General features: G+C 47.8%; 1 protein-coding gene and 1 non-coding gene across 5 annotated transcripts in view; both read left to right on the top strand.

Annotated features, from left to right (window-relative positions):
- The window catches only part of ITSN1 (intersectin 1), a 211,444-nt gene that overhangs the window by 149,640 nt on the left and 42,047 nt on the right, over positions 1-19,757 (top strand). For 2 of the 4 annotated variants that reach the window (XM_025871885.2, XM_025871877.2), the window contains exons 24-28: positions 2,276-2,442; positions 5,749-5,794; positions 8,103-8,224; positions 11,179-11,296; positions 12,925-13,116. In XM_025871885.2, the coding sequence (XP_025727670.1) occupies positions 2,276-2,442; positions 5,749-5,794; positions 8,103-8,224; positions 11,179-11,296; positions 12,925-13,116 (645 nt within the window). Of the gene's footprint in view, positions 1-2,275; positions 2,443-5,748; positions 5,795-8,102; positions 8,225-11,178; positions 11,297-12,924; positions 13,117-13,495; positions 15,010-19,757 lie in introns of those variants that run through there. The other 2 variants (XM_025871872.2, XM_073891016.1) reach the window with 2 other exon arrangements.
- TRNAE-CUC (transfer RNA glutamic acid (anticodon CUC)) lies at positions 4,355-4,427 on the top strand. The gene has a single exon. It is a non-coding gene; the product is annotated as a tRNA-Glu (tRNA).

Genomic DNA, 19,757 nt, shown 5'->3' with positions numbered 1-19,757 from the left:
ATCTAGGAGCAGTGCCGATGAATGATGAATGCTGATTTGTTTTGAAACATGTGCAGAGGCCTCATCCCTTGAGGCCTCACTATAGAGGTCACAGGTGAACCACACACATGTTTAAAGTTGGGTAACAGATTCTAATCCCCGCTGACATTTATTACATCCATTGTCAGATGATTTAGGAATATTAGGAAACACTAAGAGAGAGATCGCTGGCCTTCTGGAGTGGTGTGGGAGAACTTGGCAGTTGATGTGCAGAGAAAAGCCGTCTGCATATATTAATGAGCCCCTTATTCATACTGCATTAAAGACAGTCACATTTAAAGTAAACCATACGCCAGATTAAGTAGATTTGTCGGTTTGGGTAGCTCTTAGAATGCCGGCTTGGGAATGGCCAGTGCCCTGTGGTAAATGTCTCCAGAGGCAGTCCCCACTGAGCCCTGCAGCAGCCTCCCAGATGCCAGTGTGCACCACGGGGCAAGCGAAGCCACAGTCTTTTCCAGTCTCCTTGGTATCTTATAGTGCAGCCGTAGGTTCAGCCAGAGTTCATGCTTCTGAAATTTCGTAAGCATTTTGAAAGTAACTTCAAAATTTGGATCCTTTTTTGAGAAAGTGACTTCTCAGTGCAGGAATCACTGGGAAAAGTATTGATCTGCCAAGGATCCTATCTTAACTGGCCGAACACGAGCTAAGGGGCAATTAACAGAGCAACACCAAAAGGGAAGGGTCAGAGCACTGAGAAATCAGGAGAAGGAATATATTAATGAAAAAAAGAATGTCCTTAGCAAGACCACCAGACTTTAATTTCCACGTGCAGGAAATCATTTTTCCAGTTTTAACTGTGGAGGTGTGCGTTTGCTGCGCCAGAGGACTCAAGACAGAGAGGCTTCTGTTCTCCCTTGCACATTTGGGTGACCTTGTGTCTGCCGTGGGCTCCGCACTCCCCAGCTAGTCACTGCTGGCACCAGCCTGCAGGCCAAGCTGCTGAAGCCCTCCACCCGTGGAGGGCTCTCCCACGATGGAGAGCTGCCCACATTAGCACTCACATTAGGGGGCTTTGTGTTTTTTTGTGTTTGTTTTAGCTTTCATTAGTAACTCCTGCAGAGGCTCTTAAAAGAGCCAAAAGGATTCCTCCATACTAAATTTCTGCCTATTAATTAACGTTAGGCTCTGAATTTAAGGGTTCCCTCTGAAGTTTTAGCCAGAAACAGGCATCATCCATCATAAAAATGAACTTTCTGGGTAGGTAAATGGTGATTTTTTTTTTTAAATTACTTTTTAAAAAATACCCAAAGGCCTAGGATAAAATGGAGAAAAAGCGGAAGCAAGAAACCTAGGTTCAGCTTTCTGTAAATCTTTTATCCTGCATGTGTCTAGTGATCTTTCGGAGAGTGTGATTTGGTTTCTGGGCCTTAGCAAAATCAACTCTTTGTAATTCAGAAGAAAATTTTCCTCTGGAATGCACACCCTTCACATGCAAGAAGACGTAAGGAACATTAGTTCCTACCCTTTAAGATGTGAATAATAAAATGTAAGAAACTGAGATTTCTTTTCAACTTGTTCAGAAAGATTTGCTTATTTTCTGGGGTTGAGTAGACATTACTTTTGTTATCAGTCCACACTACCTGTTTGTGCACCTGAATGACAAGTAGATGCCCATTTTTAACTAAATAGCATATATCTGTTATTTTGTGTTTTAACAGCTTCCAACCATCTGTGTATATGGCACAAAAGGGCTTCAGTTTTCACTCAGGCACTTGAATGATGAACAGTGTGTCTTGATTAATTTACATAAAGGTTATACTGTATCTAAAACTTTTTCAGAATTATGACTTGGTACCCTTCAGAGGGAAATACAGATATCTATGTGGCTACAAGAGCCTGTGTGTCCATGCATCTAAATCAGTGCTCAGCACGACTACTCAGTAAATGTTAGTTAAAAGTAAATGTAAAAGCCATTTTCACTTAAAAGGAAATCATGACATTAAATTATAGCTCACTCCTGGCACTCAGGGTTGGTAGACATGCAGTTGGCCTTTTTTGTTCACATGGCTGGGTCTTCACAGGAATTGCCCCCCTGTCTGCAGTTACTGAATGTTTATGTGCAATTGGGGAATTTGGAGCCCAGGGTGTTCTGCAATTCTGTTTTATCTGTGACAAGCCTTTCTCTTGAATGGATCTTATTCTAACCTCCTTATTCATAAACTTGCGTTTGCAAAGCTGTCTGGGATTTCTGTAAACAATCAAGCTCTCTCCGTATCTCAATATTTCTCCCCACCAGAATTTATTGCCATGTACACTTACGAGAGTTCTGAGCAAGGCGATTTAACCTTTCAGCAAGGGGATGTGATTTTGGTTACCAAGAAAGATGGTGACTGGTGGACAGGAACAGTGGGCGACAAGTCCGGAGTCTTCCCTTCTAACTATGTGAGGCTTAAGGACTCAGAGGTAAACCCACATTAACTGTTTCCTCTCCCTTTCTGTGCGGTGATTCTCTTTGCAGAGTCACAATATTTGACGGTGGAACACTTTGATGGGTTTGGCTAAGTTCCGGGAACTTGACAGCAAATAACAGAGTGACCCGTAATTGTTTGAACTTGTCATTTGGTGCTGCAGGGTAAGCCTTGGCTTCCCACAAGCAGAAGATCTCCCTGGGGCCGAGTGGAGGCTGGTCTGCGCCAACTGGATTAATGTTCAGTATTCATCTCTGTCCCTGCATGTGACTGACTTTAGGATTGGGAGTGAACGTGCTTGATTAGGTATTCAGGGTCACTGATCTGGGATACTCAAAGAAAGACACACAGTAGTATTTCCCCCATGTAAAACCAAAGGATTTTGGTGACTCAGGCCCCAGAACATAGAGAGTTTCTAAAATTTATATTTTTGCCTACACATTAGGAAGACATAAGATTTAAGAGATCGATAACCCTTTGGGCTGGGCCTTAGTATCTCAGGCCCATTGATCAGGGCCTGAATTTATTCTAAATGCTATTATCCTTATAAATCAGAAATGGCTCCCATTGTTGTTACATGGGGCCCTAAAAATCCTTACATTCCAAGTGGTCTTGAGATGGTGCGAGTTTAATGAGTTGGTGGGGTGGGCCCACCCCCAGAGTATTGGGAGCCTGTCCCATCGTGGCCAATTTCAAGTTAGTGGAGAATTTCAGGGTAAATCAGTGTAGTCATTTAACAGATCCAGTGCACATAAATAAACCAACAAGAATTGGCTTTTTTTTCTTTTTCTTTCTTTCTTTTTTTTTTTTTAACACCGGCTTTCTCAGGTGTAAGCCAGGGGGACAAAGCTCCTCTGTCATCGGCATGCCAGTTCGAGGGTGGACCTTGAGCTGGTCCATAGGCCCCGGTACCTGCAGCTGCTTTGGGAGCCTGGAGCCTGGCCCCACGCTGCAGTCCTTCGCCTTCCCTGCGGTGCCCAGGAGCAGTTTTTATTTTGCTTGGGTTTTGTTTTTTCAGAGAGTGTCATTTTAGCTGTTTGGGGGTGTTTTTTTTTTGTTTTGTTTTGTTTTGTTTTGTTTTCCCTTGCTGTGGTCTTGAGAGCAGCTTACTGAGACGCCCAGGGAGGGATTTGCATGAGTCTGCTTGCCCTTAGAGGATTTGGCAGAAGCCTGGTAGAAAAAGTGCTTCTCTCGGGTAGGACAGCCGGCGAATTGTCCTCTGCAGACCTGGAGAGGGGAGAACTGGGCTTCTTGCCAGGAATCCATTCGGATCCAGTAAGAATCATACAGATGATATTTCAGGAGCACAGGGGGAAAACTAAAACTAAACTCAATTTCTACCACTAGGCATGAAGACTCTTAGAGCGACTACCTTTTGGATCAAGTAAAAGACCGAAGCCATTACTTACATTGTATTTTTGATAAATAACAGTTTTCTATAAAACACACACACACACACACACACACACACACACACCTGAAATCAGTAAGTTGAAAAACAACCTGACATTTTTTAAAGGTAAGCTGAGTTATAAGGTGCTTTTTAACCACGGTCTTAAAATACGAGCCACAGAAGAACCAACAGTGCTAGAGATTTTGGACAGACATTTAGCTATGTTATTCCACAATGATGAAAAAAACTAAAAAGTTAGCTCTTTCCTTCTCCTTGGATACAGAGTTCAGTGTCTAAGGAAAATTTCTTAGACCCAGCCTCAGATACCAGAATTGCCCCTGTGGGCATGGGGGAGGTTGTCCTTCCTGGCTTCCCTTCTCTGTAGGAGAAAGGCTGTGACCCATACCCATGCTTTTCTGCTGCATTCCTGAGGGTGCCAGGACAGAACCTGGCCCTCTGATTATGTCTTAGTTTCTGTGCTGGCTGTGGTGTTAAAGAGGGAGCACACCGGGGCGCCTGGCTGGCTCAGTCGGTAAAGTATGTGACTCTCGATCTCGGGGTCTTGAGTTCAAGCCCCAGGTTGGGCATAGAGCCTACTTAAAAAAAAGCGGGGAACACACTGAAGCTATTTGGACTCTATCATTCGATGTTGCCAAAAATGCCTTGTTCCTTTTATGGACTGTAGGGAGTGTATTATAAGTCCGTACTGGGAAAGTTAACTGGTCGTTCGGAGTCTTCTTTCATTAGTATTCCTTCATGTTGATATGCAGCCTGTAAACATAGCAAGGGAGATTGCCATTACATGTTTTGTTAATACAGAAATTGTAATCAGAGTAAAAAATTGTAACTCAAAACTTTCCCTGGGAAATGCTTATTAAGTTTCAATAACCAAAATGAAGGGACTATGATAAGTTAGATAAATGGCATGTTTTAATTCTTACAGTAACTGTCACTTACTTTATTCAGTAAGTGACACTTACTTTTCTGTTTTGTTTTGATTGGAATACTTAATTTACTGCCAGATAGGGACTCAAGAATGAAAATCAGTTCAGAATAAAGCACTCAGTAATGACAGATTACAGTCTGGCCCCTGTCCTGACTCGAGGTCCCTGTTGGCTTGTTCAGCTAGTTTAAAATTCCATGAGTATCCATAAAGGAATTCAACCCTAGAGCACTTTTGGAACAATTAATAGTTGCCAAAAACAAAAAAAACTATGGTTTGCTTCTATGGATTGTGCATCCAGCACTGATAGAGGAATTTCAGTGTTTAAACAGTGTAAGATTTGGGTGGAAAGGGTACGCAGGAGAGTGGCTTCCTCTGTGGATGAAGAGGTGAATGGGGTGGGGGGAGGCGTGTTTGAATTGCCACTATGCTGTTTCCGTTATTACAAAAAGAAAGAAAGAAAGAAAGCTCTAAAGCAAGTGTAGCAAAATATTAATATTTTACGTAGTAAATCTAGGTGTTGGGCTCCTGGATGTCAGAGTCTCTGTAGTTTTTATGTGTGAAATAATTTAATAACCATTTGAACATAAGCAGGAGCTCAGTGTTTAGGACCTAGACTAATAGTCTTCCTCGCCCGGCACCCCCTGTTGGGGTTGACCCAAAGACAGGATACACCTGTGCTACCCATAGACAGCTCCCGAGCCACTCTGGGATCCCACGGTACCACATCCTGTGCTCACTTTTCTCTAAAGAAGAGGGTGAAAGCTGTGTGTTGAAAGTACTTATTTTATCCCATGTTTTCCTGATACCCGTCTGATGGCAGCAGATACAGTGCTGCTGTGTTTCCCCAGAATGAGCAGGGGGCGCCGGGGGCTTCAGCGGGCTTGTGTCATCACTGATCGCGTTTTAAGTTGCATGACCAAAACTCTGCAGTATGCAAATGAGACCTTTTGCTCTGTTTTAAGGGCTCTGGAACTGCTGGGAAAACAGGGAGTTTAGGAAAAAAACCTGGTAAGTTACAAACCCTGATGCTTATTTTTCAATGTTTTGAATGTAATTGATAGTTGCTCCCAATCTTTGTTCAGGAGGGCCAGAAGTCTAGAAGGGAAGACAACAGAATCTTTCCTAAAAGGGGTTGGAGTTTATCCTTTTCTTGGAATGTGTACATGGTGATGCACTCCAGCTGTCTCTTCACACATGGGGAGAGGGGACGTCGCTAGACAGAACGTTCCTGTGGGTTGCGAGGAAGTCAGGCAAGGTGGTGGCAAGCTGTAACGCGTGCAGCTCTAGGATACGGGCGCAGCCGCCACGTCCACACCCTCGTGCGAGGTCCGGGGGCTCATTTCCTCTCCTGACAGCACAATTCAGTCCCAGGACAAATAGTGGCCTGGGTTCAAAGAGCAAAGTAGAGGTCCCCTTAATTTAGAAGCTGTGGGGTGGTTTTCCTCATGTACACACTGAAGGTATGAAATTACAGTCATCCCTCTGAATTCAGTGCTGTAGTTAATGGAAACAAAATCACATGTTCTACAAATAGTACCATGAACACGAGGGGAAAGAAGCAGATGTGAAACAATAAGGTTTGTATGGCACGTCCTCCACCTCTAGATCATTTGAGTGTTTTGCTATTGTGTCCGAAGGAGATGTAGATGGGGGCATCCCCGGCAGGCTCCCAGGGGGGGTCTGGTGTTTCTGGGTCTGGTGCTCAGCTCCAGATGGGCTTACCTGACAAGGAAAAGTGGGTTCTCGGGTTGTCGTAGGATTTTAGTCAGCCTCCAGACGCTGGAACACCTGGGTCCCCATCTCTGTTTTAACTGTGAGTGTTTTACATTTTTGAATTGTCATTCCAAAGGGTCCAGATGGGCTTAACTTTGTACTGAAACCAGGGAGCTCCTCAGGCACACAAAAGACAGAAAAGAATGCTGGGGGCAGATTGCTGGCTGTGCATGCCAGGTCCTTTGAGGAGCAGGAAAATCTGAGGCCAAATAGGACACTCATTTGGACTCTCTCCAGACCAAAAACTCTTGGAGAGCTAGCTCAAGGAGCTAGTCCTTGGCGTGTGAGGGGAGAATTCTTACCCCCAGCACAGATTTCCCAGTGAGGACTCTCCATGGGGCCGAGGTATATGTAAGCTGGCCTCTTTCTTGCTTGCCCTGGTCACCCCAAAGCATCTGGCAGGGCCGGGCCTGCCCCCTGACAGCCTGGCGCGCCGGCCAGCGGCCGGCGGCTGATGGCAGAACAGGGTCAGAGGGGGTTGCTAATGTGCTTTCTTGAGCAGGAGGAAGTAACGTCAGAGGACAGGGGGGCCTTTTTACCTCTTTTCTTGCTTGCTTGCTTTCTCTCATTTCTTCTTTCTTTCAAGATCTGTTAGGATGGGGAGAGAGTGTGGAGGACCAGAACAGTTTGTTCCATATTGCTTCTAGAAGTTCCGAAAGCAGTCACTGCAGAAATGCCAGAATTCAGTCAGAGAGGGATTTTGTTTTTTCGTACTCGACCTCCTGTGCCAGTAGAAGTGTACTTTTCAGAGCCTGGTCTGTGGTACTGCTGGAATTTTTCCCATGAGATTTTTAACATTTAGGGAAAATACAGAACTATTTTGTGTGTTGTTTTTTTTTTCCCCCTGTGCTGAACTGTTTTTGCCTAAAATTCTCTTAACTCCCAATTCTTTTTCTCAACTTGAAATAAAAGTAAACATGCATTGACATATTCCCACCTGATATTCAAGGATCCCCCTCAAAATGTGAGCCACAGAGAAAATGGTCATGTGGGTGGGGCTGAGCGTCTAAAGCCACAACATCTAAATCAGCTAGCGCCACGCTCCCGAAAGTTTCTGGGGAAAATAGAATTCCTCTTTCTACTTCCTTGGCAGCGGGGTGAAGCTCCACTTGAGTTCCTTTATTCACGTACCCACCTGTGAGTGTGCTGGGTGCTCGCACTGCGGGGTGGAGGGCGGGGTGCGGAGGAGCGAGGCCCTCCCTGTGGGCAGCAGGGCGTTTGCAGCAATTGTGGGAGGGGCTGGGACAGAAGGTGTGGGAATTGGGGGGCGAGAATGGGGTTCGTGGAGGGAAGTTTGGTAAATAAGTTCTGAGAGATGATGAGGAGGTCCTAGAGCAGAACCAGAAGTTCAGCCCAGCCCTTGAATGCTGCCTCTGGATCGTAGGTCGTGGAACGGGGGCCACTGAGTGAGCCATCTTCATTCACTGAGCAGAAAACCAGCCCAGGGTGCCGATAATCTGTGAACCCGGGAGGTGGCTGTATCTTCTAGAATATCTTCTCCTGACCGTAACACTGCGCCGCGATGTTTGATCTTGTTTTCCAGAAATCGCGCAGGTTATTGCCTGCTACACTGCCACTGGTCCCGAGCAGCTGACTCTGGCCCCTGGTCAGCTGATTTTGATCCGAAAAAAGAACCCAGGCGGTTGGTGGGAAGGAGAGCTGCAAGTTAGTGTCCTTTCCGTTTGTTTAAAATTCTCTGTCCAGATTTGAATGTGTAAAATCCCCAAAGGGCTATGATGTCATTGCAAAGTACAACACAGCCCCGCACCACCTAGTCCTGCACTTGGATATCGAGAGATGCCCTGTCATCTGAGTCCATGTGTTTGTTTTCTAAGCTTCGGGCAGCCGGTAGCAGAACTGTGAGAGCTTAAGTAGTCCCTGAAAGATGAATCCAAATTTGCTTGACTCCTGAATTCTGGGAGTGAGTGTTGGGAGAGTGAGAAGTTATGGTGAGGGGCACCCGCAGGGTCCTCCTCACGTGTCATGACATTATGGAAGCCGAGCTTGCCATCGTTAATTATAAGGTGTGGTACGGAAGCCACATCTGTGCATCACAACATGCTTAGTTCCCGCGCGTGGGGTGTGTGTGTGTGTGTGTGTGTGTGTGTGTGTGTGTGTCCGTCCGTCCCTGTGTCCTCATTTGGCCATTTTGTCGAGGCAAACCTTGGCCAAGGAGGGGAAGATCGCTGTTGTGGTGAGCTGAAGAATAAGTACCTCTCTGTGCATGTGGGGCAGTTAGTTAAAAAATAAAAGCCTAGAGAAATGTGTCTTGGCCGGAATGGACAGCACATTCTAGAGTGTAGTTGGAGATTCAACTTGTCTTGGGCAGCCATAACACCTGTCCAGCAGGGCTGACCACATTCACCTGCTGGGCTCAGGAATCTGCCCATCTGGGCACCTGGGACACACTTCCTCTTGGTCCTACTATGCTGGCACCCCCTGAGGCCGCCCACAGATACCCCCTTCCCTTCCCAGCCGCGAGCTCGCTAGTCTGAGCTGCCATCCGTGACATCTCCGCTCCAGCTTCATCTCATTTGGTGATTTGCTCTCGCTTGAAGACAGGCCCTCCCCCAGACTCTGGAGCCTCAATGATTGGTGCTCTCCCACCCCTCCCCTGAGCTGTGGTGGTCCCAATGCCCACCCCACTCATGGTGTTTAATAGTGATGCTGATATTACTAGCTTTTCACCCATATTTCTTATGTCTGCATGCAGGTTATCAGCTTTTTGAAGGTGGTAACCGTATTTTTTTATCCTCATCCTCCTAGCACTTTGCTCAAAATTTTAAAAGATTTTATTTATTTATTTGACAGAGAGAGAGACAGCGAGAGAGGGAACACAAGCAGGGGGAGTGGGAGAGGGAGAAGCAGGCTTCCCACTGAGCAGGGAGCCCAATGCGGGGCTCCATCCCAGGACCCTGAGATCATGACCTGAGCCAAAGGCAGATGCTTTACGACTGAGCTACTCAGACTCCCCTCAAAAGAGAGTTTTGAACAGTTCTCGCAATCCCCAAGAAAGTGGGTGAATTGCCAGGCGCCGGAGGGCTTCTGGTGCCCTAACCAGGGGCTCTCTCATTGTGGACACACAAGCGGAAAAGACATTGCCAGTGAGCTCCGTGTTCTGCCCTTGTGAAAGTGCAGGCGTGGGGGCATGGTGGACTCATTGCAAGCCATGTGGCGGCCTACTGGGTAGAGGAACACGTGGGGACTTGCAAATGAGAGGCTGCAGTTGTTGACAGATTCACTGTAAAAATAAAAGCTTTAGTCCTTCAGCCAAGGGCACGAAGTCTATCAGACCGCAAGGAAAGGGAAACTTGATCCATGTTCTAAAAGTAACCCAGATGGATCCTTCTCTGAGATTTGGCAGGTGGGAGGGCAGAGTTAAGGTAGAGCAAGTTTTCTTTTCTTTTGGTCTTGTTTTCTTATTTTGGGGATAATACAGTCCCAGGGTTTAAAATTCAAAAGTGAGCAAAGGGGGATATGAAAAGGTCTCCCTCCCACCCCTGTCCTCGAAGGCAACTGTTTGTTTGTTTGTTTTTTTAAAGATTTTATTTATTTATTTGACAGAGAGAGACACAGTGAGAGAAGGAACACAAGCAGGGGGAGTGGGAGAGGGAGAAGCAGGCTTCCTGCTGAGCAGGGAGCCCGACGCGGGTCTCGATCCCAGGACCCTGGGATCATGACCTGAGCCGAAGGCAAATGCTTAACCACTGAGCCACCTGGGCATCCTGAAGGCAACTGTTTTTACCAGAGTCTTGCTTCTGGAGCTACCCTCTGTGTGTGTGTGTGTGTGTGTGTGTGTGTGTGTGTGTGTGTGTGCGTGCGCGTGCGCGCGCATGTATGAACCATTTGACTTCTGCCGTTGGCATTGTTGGCTGCTCATAGTGCTTCCCATGATTCCCAGCTAGACCCTTCCACCTCATAGAATCGCAGGTCTCAGCTCACCCCCTTTGAAAACAAGGTCATGTTTAGACCCCCCCATGTCCTGTATATGCTGCACGCATGGCATCTCGTGTTATCCATAAGAGCGCAGACACCAGTGTGACCCTTGGCTTACCACTAACTGGCTTGTAACCTGGAAGCTGTCACTGGACTTTTCTGGGCCTCACTTTCTTTATCTGGGAAATGGGAATAGTCATAGTATTCTCCCTCTGGAAGTGTGCAGGTAAATGCATGTGGATGCTCAGTGCAGGGCCTGACTCATCAAGAGCACCCAAGAAGTGTTGCCTGCTATTATTAGTAGTATTTTATTATCAGCATTGTCACCGTTATCCTCGCATCCATACGTAATGTTGGCATTCACTGTCATCTCTGCATCCCCTGAAAGTCACATGTGAGAGCCAGCGCCACCTGAGTGGGCGCTCTCTGCTGGACATACCACGTGCCACCAAATGGGGATCCACCCATTCCAGCCCCTGCAGACTCATTCCAATGACTACCTCGGTTTGAATTTTAGCTGCAGTGTTTTCATTGTGAAATATAGGAACTCAGAGATTCTGCTGTTCATACCAGATGGTTTGCAGTTTTACGTAAACCTGTAGGTGCTGTCTGTTGCAAAGCAGGCTGTCTCCTGAATGATCATGACCCTTTTAAGCATTTTGATGTCGTTACTGTCTTACTAGGCACGTGGGAAGAAGCGCCAGATAGGCTGGTTCCCCGCTAATTACGTAAAACTTTTAAGCCCCGGGACAAGCAAAATCACTCCAACGGAGCCCCCGAAGCCGATGGCGTTCCCGGCAGGTAGGCAGCATACGATCTCTCCTTGGAAAATGGTCCGCGGGTCACCATAGTCCCTCCGCTTGGTTTCCTCATGGAGTGTCTCAGAGTGGTTCTCGCATCTGCTGTAAACACTTCTTCTACTTGCTGGGACTGCTCCCCGACTAATGTGATATGGAATATGTTTTTCAAAAGGACCAAGTATCTAAGCAGCTTTGCTGTTCTGGGTACAACAGAGCCCTTGTTGGAACTCTCTTCCTTAAAGGAGTCATGAATGCTATGGCATTAAAGCCAGATTTTTCTCTTGATTTCCTTCCAGCTATTTAAATTGGGATTTGGGATAGGGGGAGAGGGGACAAAAAAAGGGACTACTAAAAATAAATGGCCGGGGTCTAAATAGGTCAGGAGATGGAGCTGGAGGCCACGGGGGTCTGTTGGTTGTAATGTGCTGCTTGCTGAAGACTAAAATAACTGCCTCCTGACATTTCCTGTGAACAGAGGGGGCTTCGCTTAATGGACAGGATGTTGCACACGCTCCCCTAAAGGACTCAAAAGAACAGAGGGCCCCACGGCTGAGCCGGTTGGCTATTTTCTGACCGAGGAGACCAAATTAGATGCTTTGGTAATATTTGAGATGGGCGAGGTTAGGGGAGCAGGAATCTGCCCTCAGGTCTTCAAGCCACCAGTCCTTGGGTGGTGTTTCTGGAAAATGCAGAATTTTCGTTTGTGTCTGTGCTATACATGCCCAGTGAAATACGATGAAAACTTGGCAGGCTTTGCAAGAAATGCAGGGATTGGCAAAATGGGACTGTTCCCAGCCCCAGCTGGGCCTCTCTGCCTGTGCTGTGCCTTGCCGTGGGCGGAGGGGGTGGGGCCAGCTGGACCCCCCCCCCCTCCCTGGGGGAGGCCTGGCAGGAGCCCCTTCATCAGGTTGGTTGAAACCCACAGAAATAATTTGCCAAAGTGATTCAATTAACTTGCAGAACCTAAACCCGTAGATAGCCTGGTTGAGGAAGATTAATGAGAGGCCCAACCTAATTGTGCGGACTTACTGAAAGTGTGCTCAGGCCCGGAAACAAAAGCAGTTCAACCTCCCACAGGTTTGAGGGAAAGTGAGAAGAGGAAGAATCGTTCTTGAGCGGGGTGATTTCTTCCTTTGAGACCAGATTATGAGCCACAAAGATTGTAGCAGAAGAAAACACTGGTTTTGCTTTTCAGTAAGATTTGGATTTTTTGGGGGGGGGCGGGTCAGCTGGTTAATTACCTCCCACTTTTTAAAAAAAGGGGGGAGGGGAGAAAGAAGGAGGCAGAGCAGTGTGGCCGAATTGCCATCCTGTGCAGTCAGCATTCCAGGGGCCGTCCCTCCGCTCTCAGAAGCGGTTCCGAGCGCATTCAGTCATCAGCGGAGATTTTCTGCTGCCGCGTAAACACGAGAAAGAGGAAGGTATCACACCAGCTACAGACTTAGTGTGAAATTCTGCTGTCGCCTTGGTTTTTATGCCCTCGCATTTTGCAAAGCCCCCGAGGGGCGAACCGCTTAACCGTGTACTGTCTGCAGACAGCGGCGGTCCTGCGCGGGAGGGGGGAGCCAGGAGCCCACACCAACCCCTTGTGCGCGCCCCGCGGCCCTCACCCGGCCCTGTCTCCCGCAGTGTGCCAAGTGATCGGCGTGTACGACTACAGCGCCCAGAACGACGATGAACTGGCCTTCAGCAAGGGCCAGATCATCAACGTCCTCAACAAGGACGACCCCGACTGGTGGAGAGGAGAAGTCAACGGCCAGGTGGGGCTCTTCCCCTCCAACTACGTGAAGCTGACGGCGGACACGGACCCAAGCCAGCAATGTAAGTGCTCCTGGCGGCAGCCCTGCCTCTCCCCTCTGGTTTCTCACAGTCACACGCGGCATTGCTGCGATTTGGCTGAGCTTTGGTTGCAGAGCGGAAAGCCAGACCATTGCTGCATTCACGACAGTCTCTTTGAAGACCTTCTGTAATGCAAGACTTTGTCTTGTGGGGTTGTTTTTGGTTTTTTTGGTTTTGTTTTGTTTTATTTTCATTCCTTCTGTAGCATGACCCCTCCCTCCCCTCCCCACTTTTTTCCTTTTTTTTTTCTTTTTTTAAATCATTTTGGCACCATGCTGTTGACATGCCTGACTCATTTTCCTAGCTTGAATTTTGCTCATTGTTTTGTTTTGCTTATGTGTTGTTTTCCTCCTTTTTCTAGGAATCATATGTTGTCCATCCCCCCCTCAGGCTTGAAAGTCCTCAAAGAGACCCACTATCCCATATCACTGCCCAGAGGGATGATGGGAGATGCAGCCTTGATCATGTGACTTCCAGCATGATCACCTACTGCCTTCTGAGTAGAAGAACTCACTGCAGAGCAGTTTACCTCATTTTACTTTAGTTGCATGTGATGACAATGTCAAGCTATTACTTACAGAGATAGAAGCGAACCTTACAAAAAATACACAGGGTAGTGGGTCCTTTTGTGGCTTTCCTAGTGACTCAAATTGATGTCCCCCCCACCTTTGCACAGGTGCTTTCAATAGTTTTAAAAGTGTTTTTTTTAAATATATTTTAGCCTTTTAATAAAAATCAATAAATTACTCCTTTGCTATTTCAGTTTTGCAAAAAGACCCACTATCAAGGAATGCTGCATGTGCTATTAAAGAAATGTTCCAAATGTCCATAAATCTGAGACTTGATGTATTTTTTTTTCATTTTGTCCAGTGTTATCAACTAAATTGTGTAGTTTGGGTTTCCCCCCCGCTGTAGACGTACAGAGGACTTCAGTATATCTGTTTTTAAAGACGTGTAGAATGACCCCAATTAAACAGACGGTGTTTTGTGCTTGTTTGTGTGTATCAGATGTATCTTGCTGAGCATGTAATAATACATCCTGTACATAAGAAATTAGTTCTTTCCCATGGCAAAAGCTACTACCTTGTACGATGCTCTAATCACATTGCATTAATTGGATTTTGCACAGTGACCCTGTAGCCCCGTGAGAAAGCACCTGTGTTTTTGTTTGGTCTCAGATTTATCTGGTGGAGTTGGTGTTTTCTGTTTTGGGTTTTTAATTTGGCGTGTTTTCATACCATAAAAGCAGTAGACGACACCGTTGCGGTGGTGACGATCCACAATACCCACAACCTCTTCTCGGTCTCTGTTATGTGAAGTTTTTACTGCAGTTCCTTTTCATGGAATGACCTATTCCGAACAAGTCATTTTCTTGACAAGAAAGAATGTATAGAAGCCTCCCTGCGATTAATTTCCAATGTTTACATTTTTTAACTAGACTGTGGGATTTCTGCAGCTTAGTAATGAAACGGAGCTCCTGGTCTGTGTATGTGTCCGACGCGTGCTAGCTGAAGCCGTGTGTGTCTTTTTTAAACACTAGTTGGAAGCTCTCAATAAAAATGCCTGTTGCTGACAGCACAGGAGACCGGGTAGGGGAAGCCTCGAGCCCAGTCTCCCAGTTTCCACTGATGCCTTTGTAACCTGCAGTTACATCTCCCTCGGGAGCAGCTGCCTGTGCTGGCAGGTGCGTTGTGAGGCCCCCCTCCAGTCCCGGGCGCAGGGGCTGGTGCGCAGCCTCCTCTCCTCGCCCTTCAGTATTTTCATGGATCTGAATGTAAGATATATAAAGATATAAACCTGCGGCTTTAACAACTGTAATATGCCCTTTTGAATTAGTGATGTGTATAGATAATTAAATTCTTCATATAAAAGTTAGACGGAAATGTCTCTGTGTTTTGGTGTTGGAACCTGGCTGTGGTGACGGGGACCAGGCAGACTAGATGTCAGCAGGGGGCCAGCGGCCCCACGGGTCCCTTAGGATGCTCGGGCTTGGAGATACAGACCCTGTTCCGCTCCTCACTGAGTCTTCTCTGAATGGCCCTCCCACTTGCCTCGCTACTCCCCCCCCCCCCCCCCCCCCCCCCGCCCCCCTCAAGGAGTAGAGGATTGCCCCTTACAAGAAGGGTTTTGAAGACTAGAACGGCCACGCAGCGGATGTGGCTGTCTCCTCGGGCTTTTGGCATGTGTCATTGACCCCTTGACAAGGTGCGTGAGGGGACTTGGGGCACAAAACATTTTTCCGAAAGATGGATTGTAATCTGGGTCTGTCAAACAGCCAACAGAACGTGTGGGTGGGTTGGGAACTTTCACGCCTTCCATACCGCTGTCCCCATCCATTTGTGCCCTGCACATGCCAGTCTGGTCGCCCTTAGCGGAAACAAACCAGTGTACACGGCGACGGAACTCTTTGTGATGATGATCACGCGCTTGAGGCCAATCGTGAGCCATTCAGTTGAGTGATTTCCTTCATCAGCTCAGCAAATAATTTGGGGGGAGGTGCCCCACTGGGTTCTCAGTAGAGACAGGGTCCCTGTCTTCTTGGAGTCCGTGTTCTAATGGGAAGAACGAGCAGAAACCAAACTACTGCAGTCTGTGTAAACATATGGGGGGGGTGAGTGTGGTCAGGTGCTAAGTTCTGTGCCGGAGGAATGGATGCAAGGATGCCCAGAGCAGACGGGGTGGGGGAGGGCGGCAGCAGGGAGAGGGGCAGAGAACCCTTCTGGGAGGAGGTAATACTTAAGCTGAGACCTATAAGCAGTAGGGGCCAGATGCGGCTGGGAAGAGAAATGGCTCTTCTGGGCACAGATGTCAGGACATGCAAACGTCAAGAGGTGGGTGGGGAAATCTCCGTCTCCAACTTCCCCCCACGCCCCACTTGTGGAGCAAGGATCGAGGCAGCGAGCCCCATCTCTTGCCCAGGACCCCTTCACCCAAGTAAGCCAATGTTTCTTCTCCAGCCTTGAGTTTGACTGGAAGTGACTCATTGTCAAGGTGGGTAGCGCAGTCTGTGCACCGTGTAGCTCTCTCCACAGTCCCTCTCGGTCGATCATTCTGTAGGCTTCTTTCTGGTTGGCAGAGCTGACATACATTGTTCCCCAGGACACTGCTCTTTCCTCTCACAAACCATTCAGTTTGCATTTGAGCGGAGGGGATCCGTCCAACCCAGTGCTTCTCAACCAGGGGGAAGGCTGCTGGTATCTGGTGGATGGAGGCGGGGGGTGCTGTTAACTGTCCTAGGACGCAGGGTGCCCCCCCAGACACCAGAGGATTATCTGGCCCCAGATGTCACCGGTACCGAGGTTGAGAAACCCTGGTCCCACCCCCTGGCCATTGCGGTTAGAGTTCACCTGGTTGTTCATGGCCCAAAAGGTTGCCTCGTTGCTGGCGGCTGAGTTCGTTCTGGTAACTCCTGTTGAGTAAATGTAATCATTTAATAAGTTGCTGCGCTGTATCTGTAGCATAAAAAATATCCCAGAATCTTTGTTCTGTATTTACACTTGACCTTATTCTTGGCTCTTCCCCAAACGGTGTAATTTGGTACAAATCCTGTTCTCAGAGAATCTGGTTAACAACAAGTTGGATAAAAGAGAGGGAAAGCATTTTTTAATTAAATTAGTGAAGTCATGCCAGGTTATCTCCTTTGGCCCTAGAGTTTAAAGATGTCAGATTTTTTTTTTTTTTAGTTGTTTGTTAAAAATAACTGGTCCTTAAATCATTTTAATTTCATAGTTGGTGTTGATTTGTCATGTGAGTGAACGTCCGGTACAGTGGCACATGGACAAGGAAAGCACAGATGCAATCACCTTCCTCTTGTGGTATTGACTTGCCTTTCTAAGGCCAGCTGCTTATCCGCACCGCAGAGCGGGGCCCAGGGAGCTGTGGGAACAGAGTGGTGGCCGATGGGCCAAAGCCCAGACCGCCTCTTTACAAAAGAGTGTCCGGGAGAAGCTGATCTAAAGCAAGGATTCAGGGGCGCCTGGGTGGTTCAGTCAGTTAAGCGTCTGCCTTCGGCTCAGGTCCTGATCTCAGGGTCCTGGGATCGAGCCCCGCATCGGGCTCCCTGCTCCGTGGGAAGCCTGCTTCTCCCTCTGCCACTCCCCCTGCTTGTGTTCCCTCTCTCGCTGTGTCTCTCTCTGTCAAATAAATAGATAAAATCTTAAAAAAATAAATAAAAATAAAACAAGGATTCATTCCTTTGTAAAGTAAAAAAATATTACACCATTACACCTATGGTGGAAACTGGTGTCTGCCCCATATCTGGAAGGGAATCGGGCAGATCCAGACTCCCATAGCAGATGGTGACCGGGCTCTCTACGCCCTCTTTGATCCCATCTGAAGAGAAAAAAAAAAAAACCTGGTAATACCAGCATAAGAAAACCCTCTAAACAGTAGGTTGAAGCATATGAAATCGCCAACATTCCTGTTTCTCACCCATGAAACAGCAGTTCCTGTTGCTCAATACAATCACCTTGGCATAGAGTAGGTTAGGTTCTCAGAAATACTGTTTGGATGGGTGGGTTGAACAATGAACGAACAAGAAGGAAGCACTGGGGTTCCGTTCTCGGTATACCACGTCACCCCCAGAAAGGACACCAGGGTGTATCTGCAGTTGCTTCCCAAAAGCAATGGTGTCCCAGGGGGCTGCTCCTGGGGTCTTGCTCATCCGGTCTACGAAGGAGGCTAAGGATGGGCATGTCAGCGTGTGGCGAGCCTCGTCCCGGGCGGGTCTATCCCTGAAATTGGGTGCAGGGAGGCACCCACCCAGATCACAGCTGCGGATGGGCCTACCCAATCACGGCTCTGCTTCCTGGCCAATGGAAAATTATTTCTGAGAGTGAATATTCATTTTTTTTTCTTCTAGCAAACTTATAAGTTAATCCTATTCATTCTTTTTAGTTCCAAAAATACCCAAGAGAATTTTTATGGGAACTACATTGACTGCTAGCAGTCCTAAAATGCACAGGGAAAGGAAAAAAAAAAAGCGTCTTCGAAATGTCTGATATTTTGGATCTGGTGGGATAGGGGAAGATAATAAGGTCAAAGTTCATGGTAGCTTTATGTGACTATTTCACATCAACCAGAGTTCTTTTGGGCCTTTCTTTAAGCAAACTCCACTCGGGAAAAACCAGATTTCCAGAATGTTTCCTGGTGTGTAGCTATTCCATTATCTCTCGGGAGAAAGTTTGATCCTTTAAATTAAACACTCCCCAGGCATTTTTTTTTTAAAGATTTCATTTATTTATGTGAGAGAGTGAGAGCGTGAGAGCCCGAGCAGGGGGAGAGGCAGAGGGAGAGGGAGCAGGGAGCCTGACGGGGGCTCGATCCCAGGACCCTGGGATCATGACCTGAGCTGAACCACCCAGGTGCCCCTCCCCAGGCATTTTTAAGTAATAGGACTGGAGTCACAAAAAAATCCGTAAAGGTTTTATTTATAAAAAATGAGAATCCACTATAAGACTATATCAGGGCAACGTGGGGTTAAGCACACAACCTCTCAGGAGCTATCAGGTTATCGTTTTAAGCTGTCCACAGATTGTGTGTGTGTGTGTGTGTGTGTGTGTGTGTGTGTGTGCGCGCGCGCACGCGCGCTTGCAGACACCGATGGGGACCGTGATTTCCAGATGCTCCCCGCCATGAAGTGTGTGTGCATGTGTGTGTATGTGCGTGCAGGGGTGCTCCTCATGGATTGTTCCATGAAGAGTGTGTGTGTGCATGCATGTGTGTGTGTGTGTGTGTGTGCAGGGGTGCTCCCCGTGGATTGTTCCATGAAGAGTGTGTGTGCGTGCATGCGTGTGTGTGTGTGCAGGGGTGCTCCCCGTGGATTGTTCCATGAAGAGTGTGTGTGCATGCATGCGTGTGTGTGTGTGTGCACGCAGGGGTGCTCCCCATGGATTGTTCCATGAAGAGTGTGTGTGCGTGCATGTGTGTGTGTGTGCAGGGGTGCTCCCCGTGGATTGTTGCGTGAAGTGTGTGTGCATGTGTGTGCAAGGTGCTACCCACGGATGGTTCCATGAAGTCTGGATCTTGGAGAAGGGTGGGTACTCGCCGAGGCTCTGGAAGCTACAGTGACATTCTCCAAGGCGGCTCCCAGACCCCCTGGCTTGTACCGCTTGAGGCCAACAGCCCCGCAAAGCCAGGCGCCTTGCACAGTCACTGCTACCGCTGTGGAAAATGGAGAGTGGCTTGCTCTTCCCGCGTGTGGCTTACTCCCAGCTGGGGGTGGGGGCCGGTGCCAAACTCCAGCACATCGTGGCACCTGCTTGGGGCGCAGCCTCCTCCACCTTTCTAGTCCTCTCAGCCCGACTGCGGGATTTGCTGAAGACACGGGCTTGCCAGAGACGCCCTTCATGCCTCCCCAAGAATGGTTGCCATCGCGTCTCCACCTCCATTCCTGGCCTCTGCCAGAAAAACCTGGCGCCAGATACACCGACAGCTTATCTACAAGTTCAGTGGGATATTTCTGTCCATTTCTCTTAAGACTTTGGAATATTTTTCTGCGGGCAGATAGTGGGGGCAGAGGGGTCGACATAACTGTATCCTGGGCTTTTAGAGATGCTAGGAAAGGATGCAGGGTGGTGGTTCAGAGCGTGGGTTCGAATCCCGGCGCTGCTCCTTACTAGTTG

This window comes from Callorhinus ursinus, unplaced genomic scaffold (genome assembly GCF_003265705.2).
Source record: "Callorhinus ursinus isolate GAN/ISIS: 27379988/994484 unplaced genomic scaffold, GSC_fseal_2.0 scaffold1, whole genome shotgun sequence".
In the NCBI taxonomy this organism is placed as follows: domain Eukaryota; kingdom Metazoa; phylum Chordata; class Mammalia; order Carnivora; family Otariidae; genus Callorhinus; species Callorhinus ursinus.
Note: the sequence above shows the minus strand (reverse complement) of the source record. Positions and strands in the feature narration are given on the sequence as shown.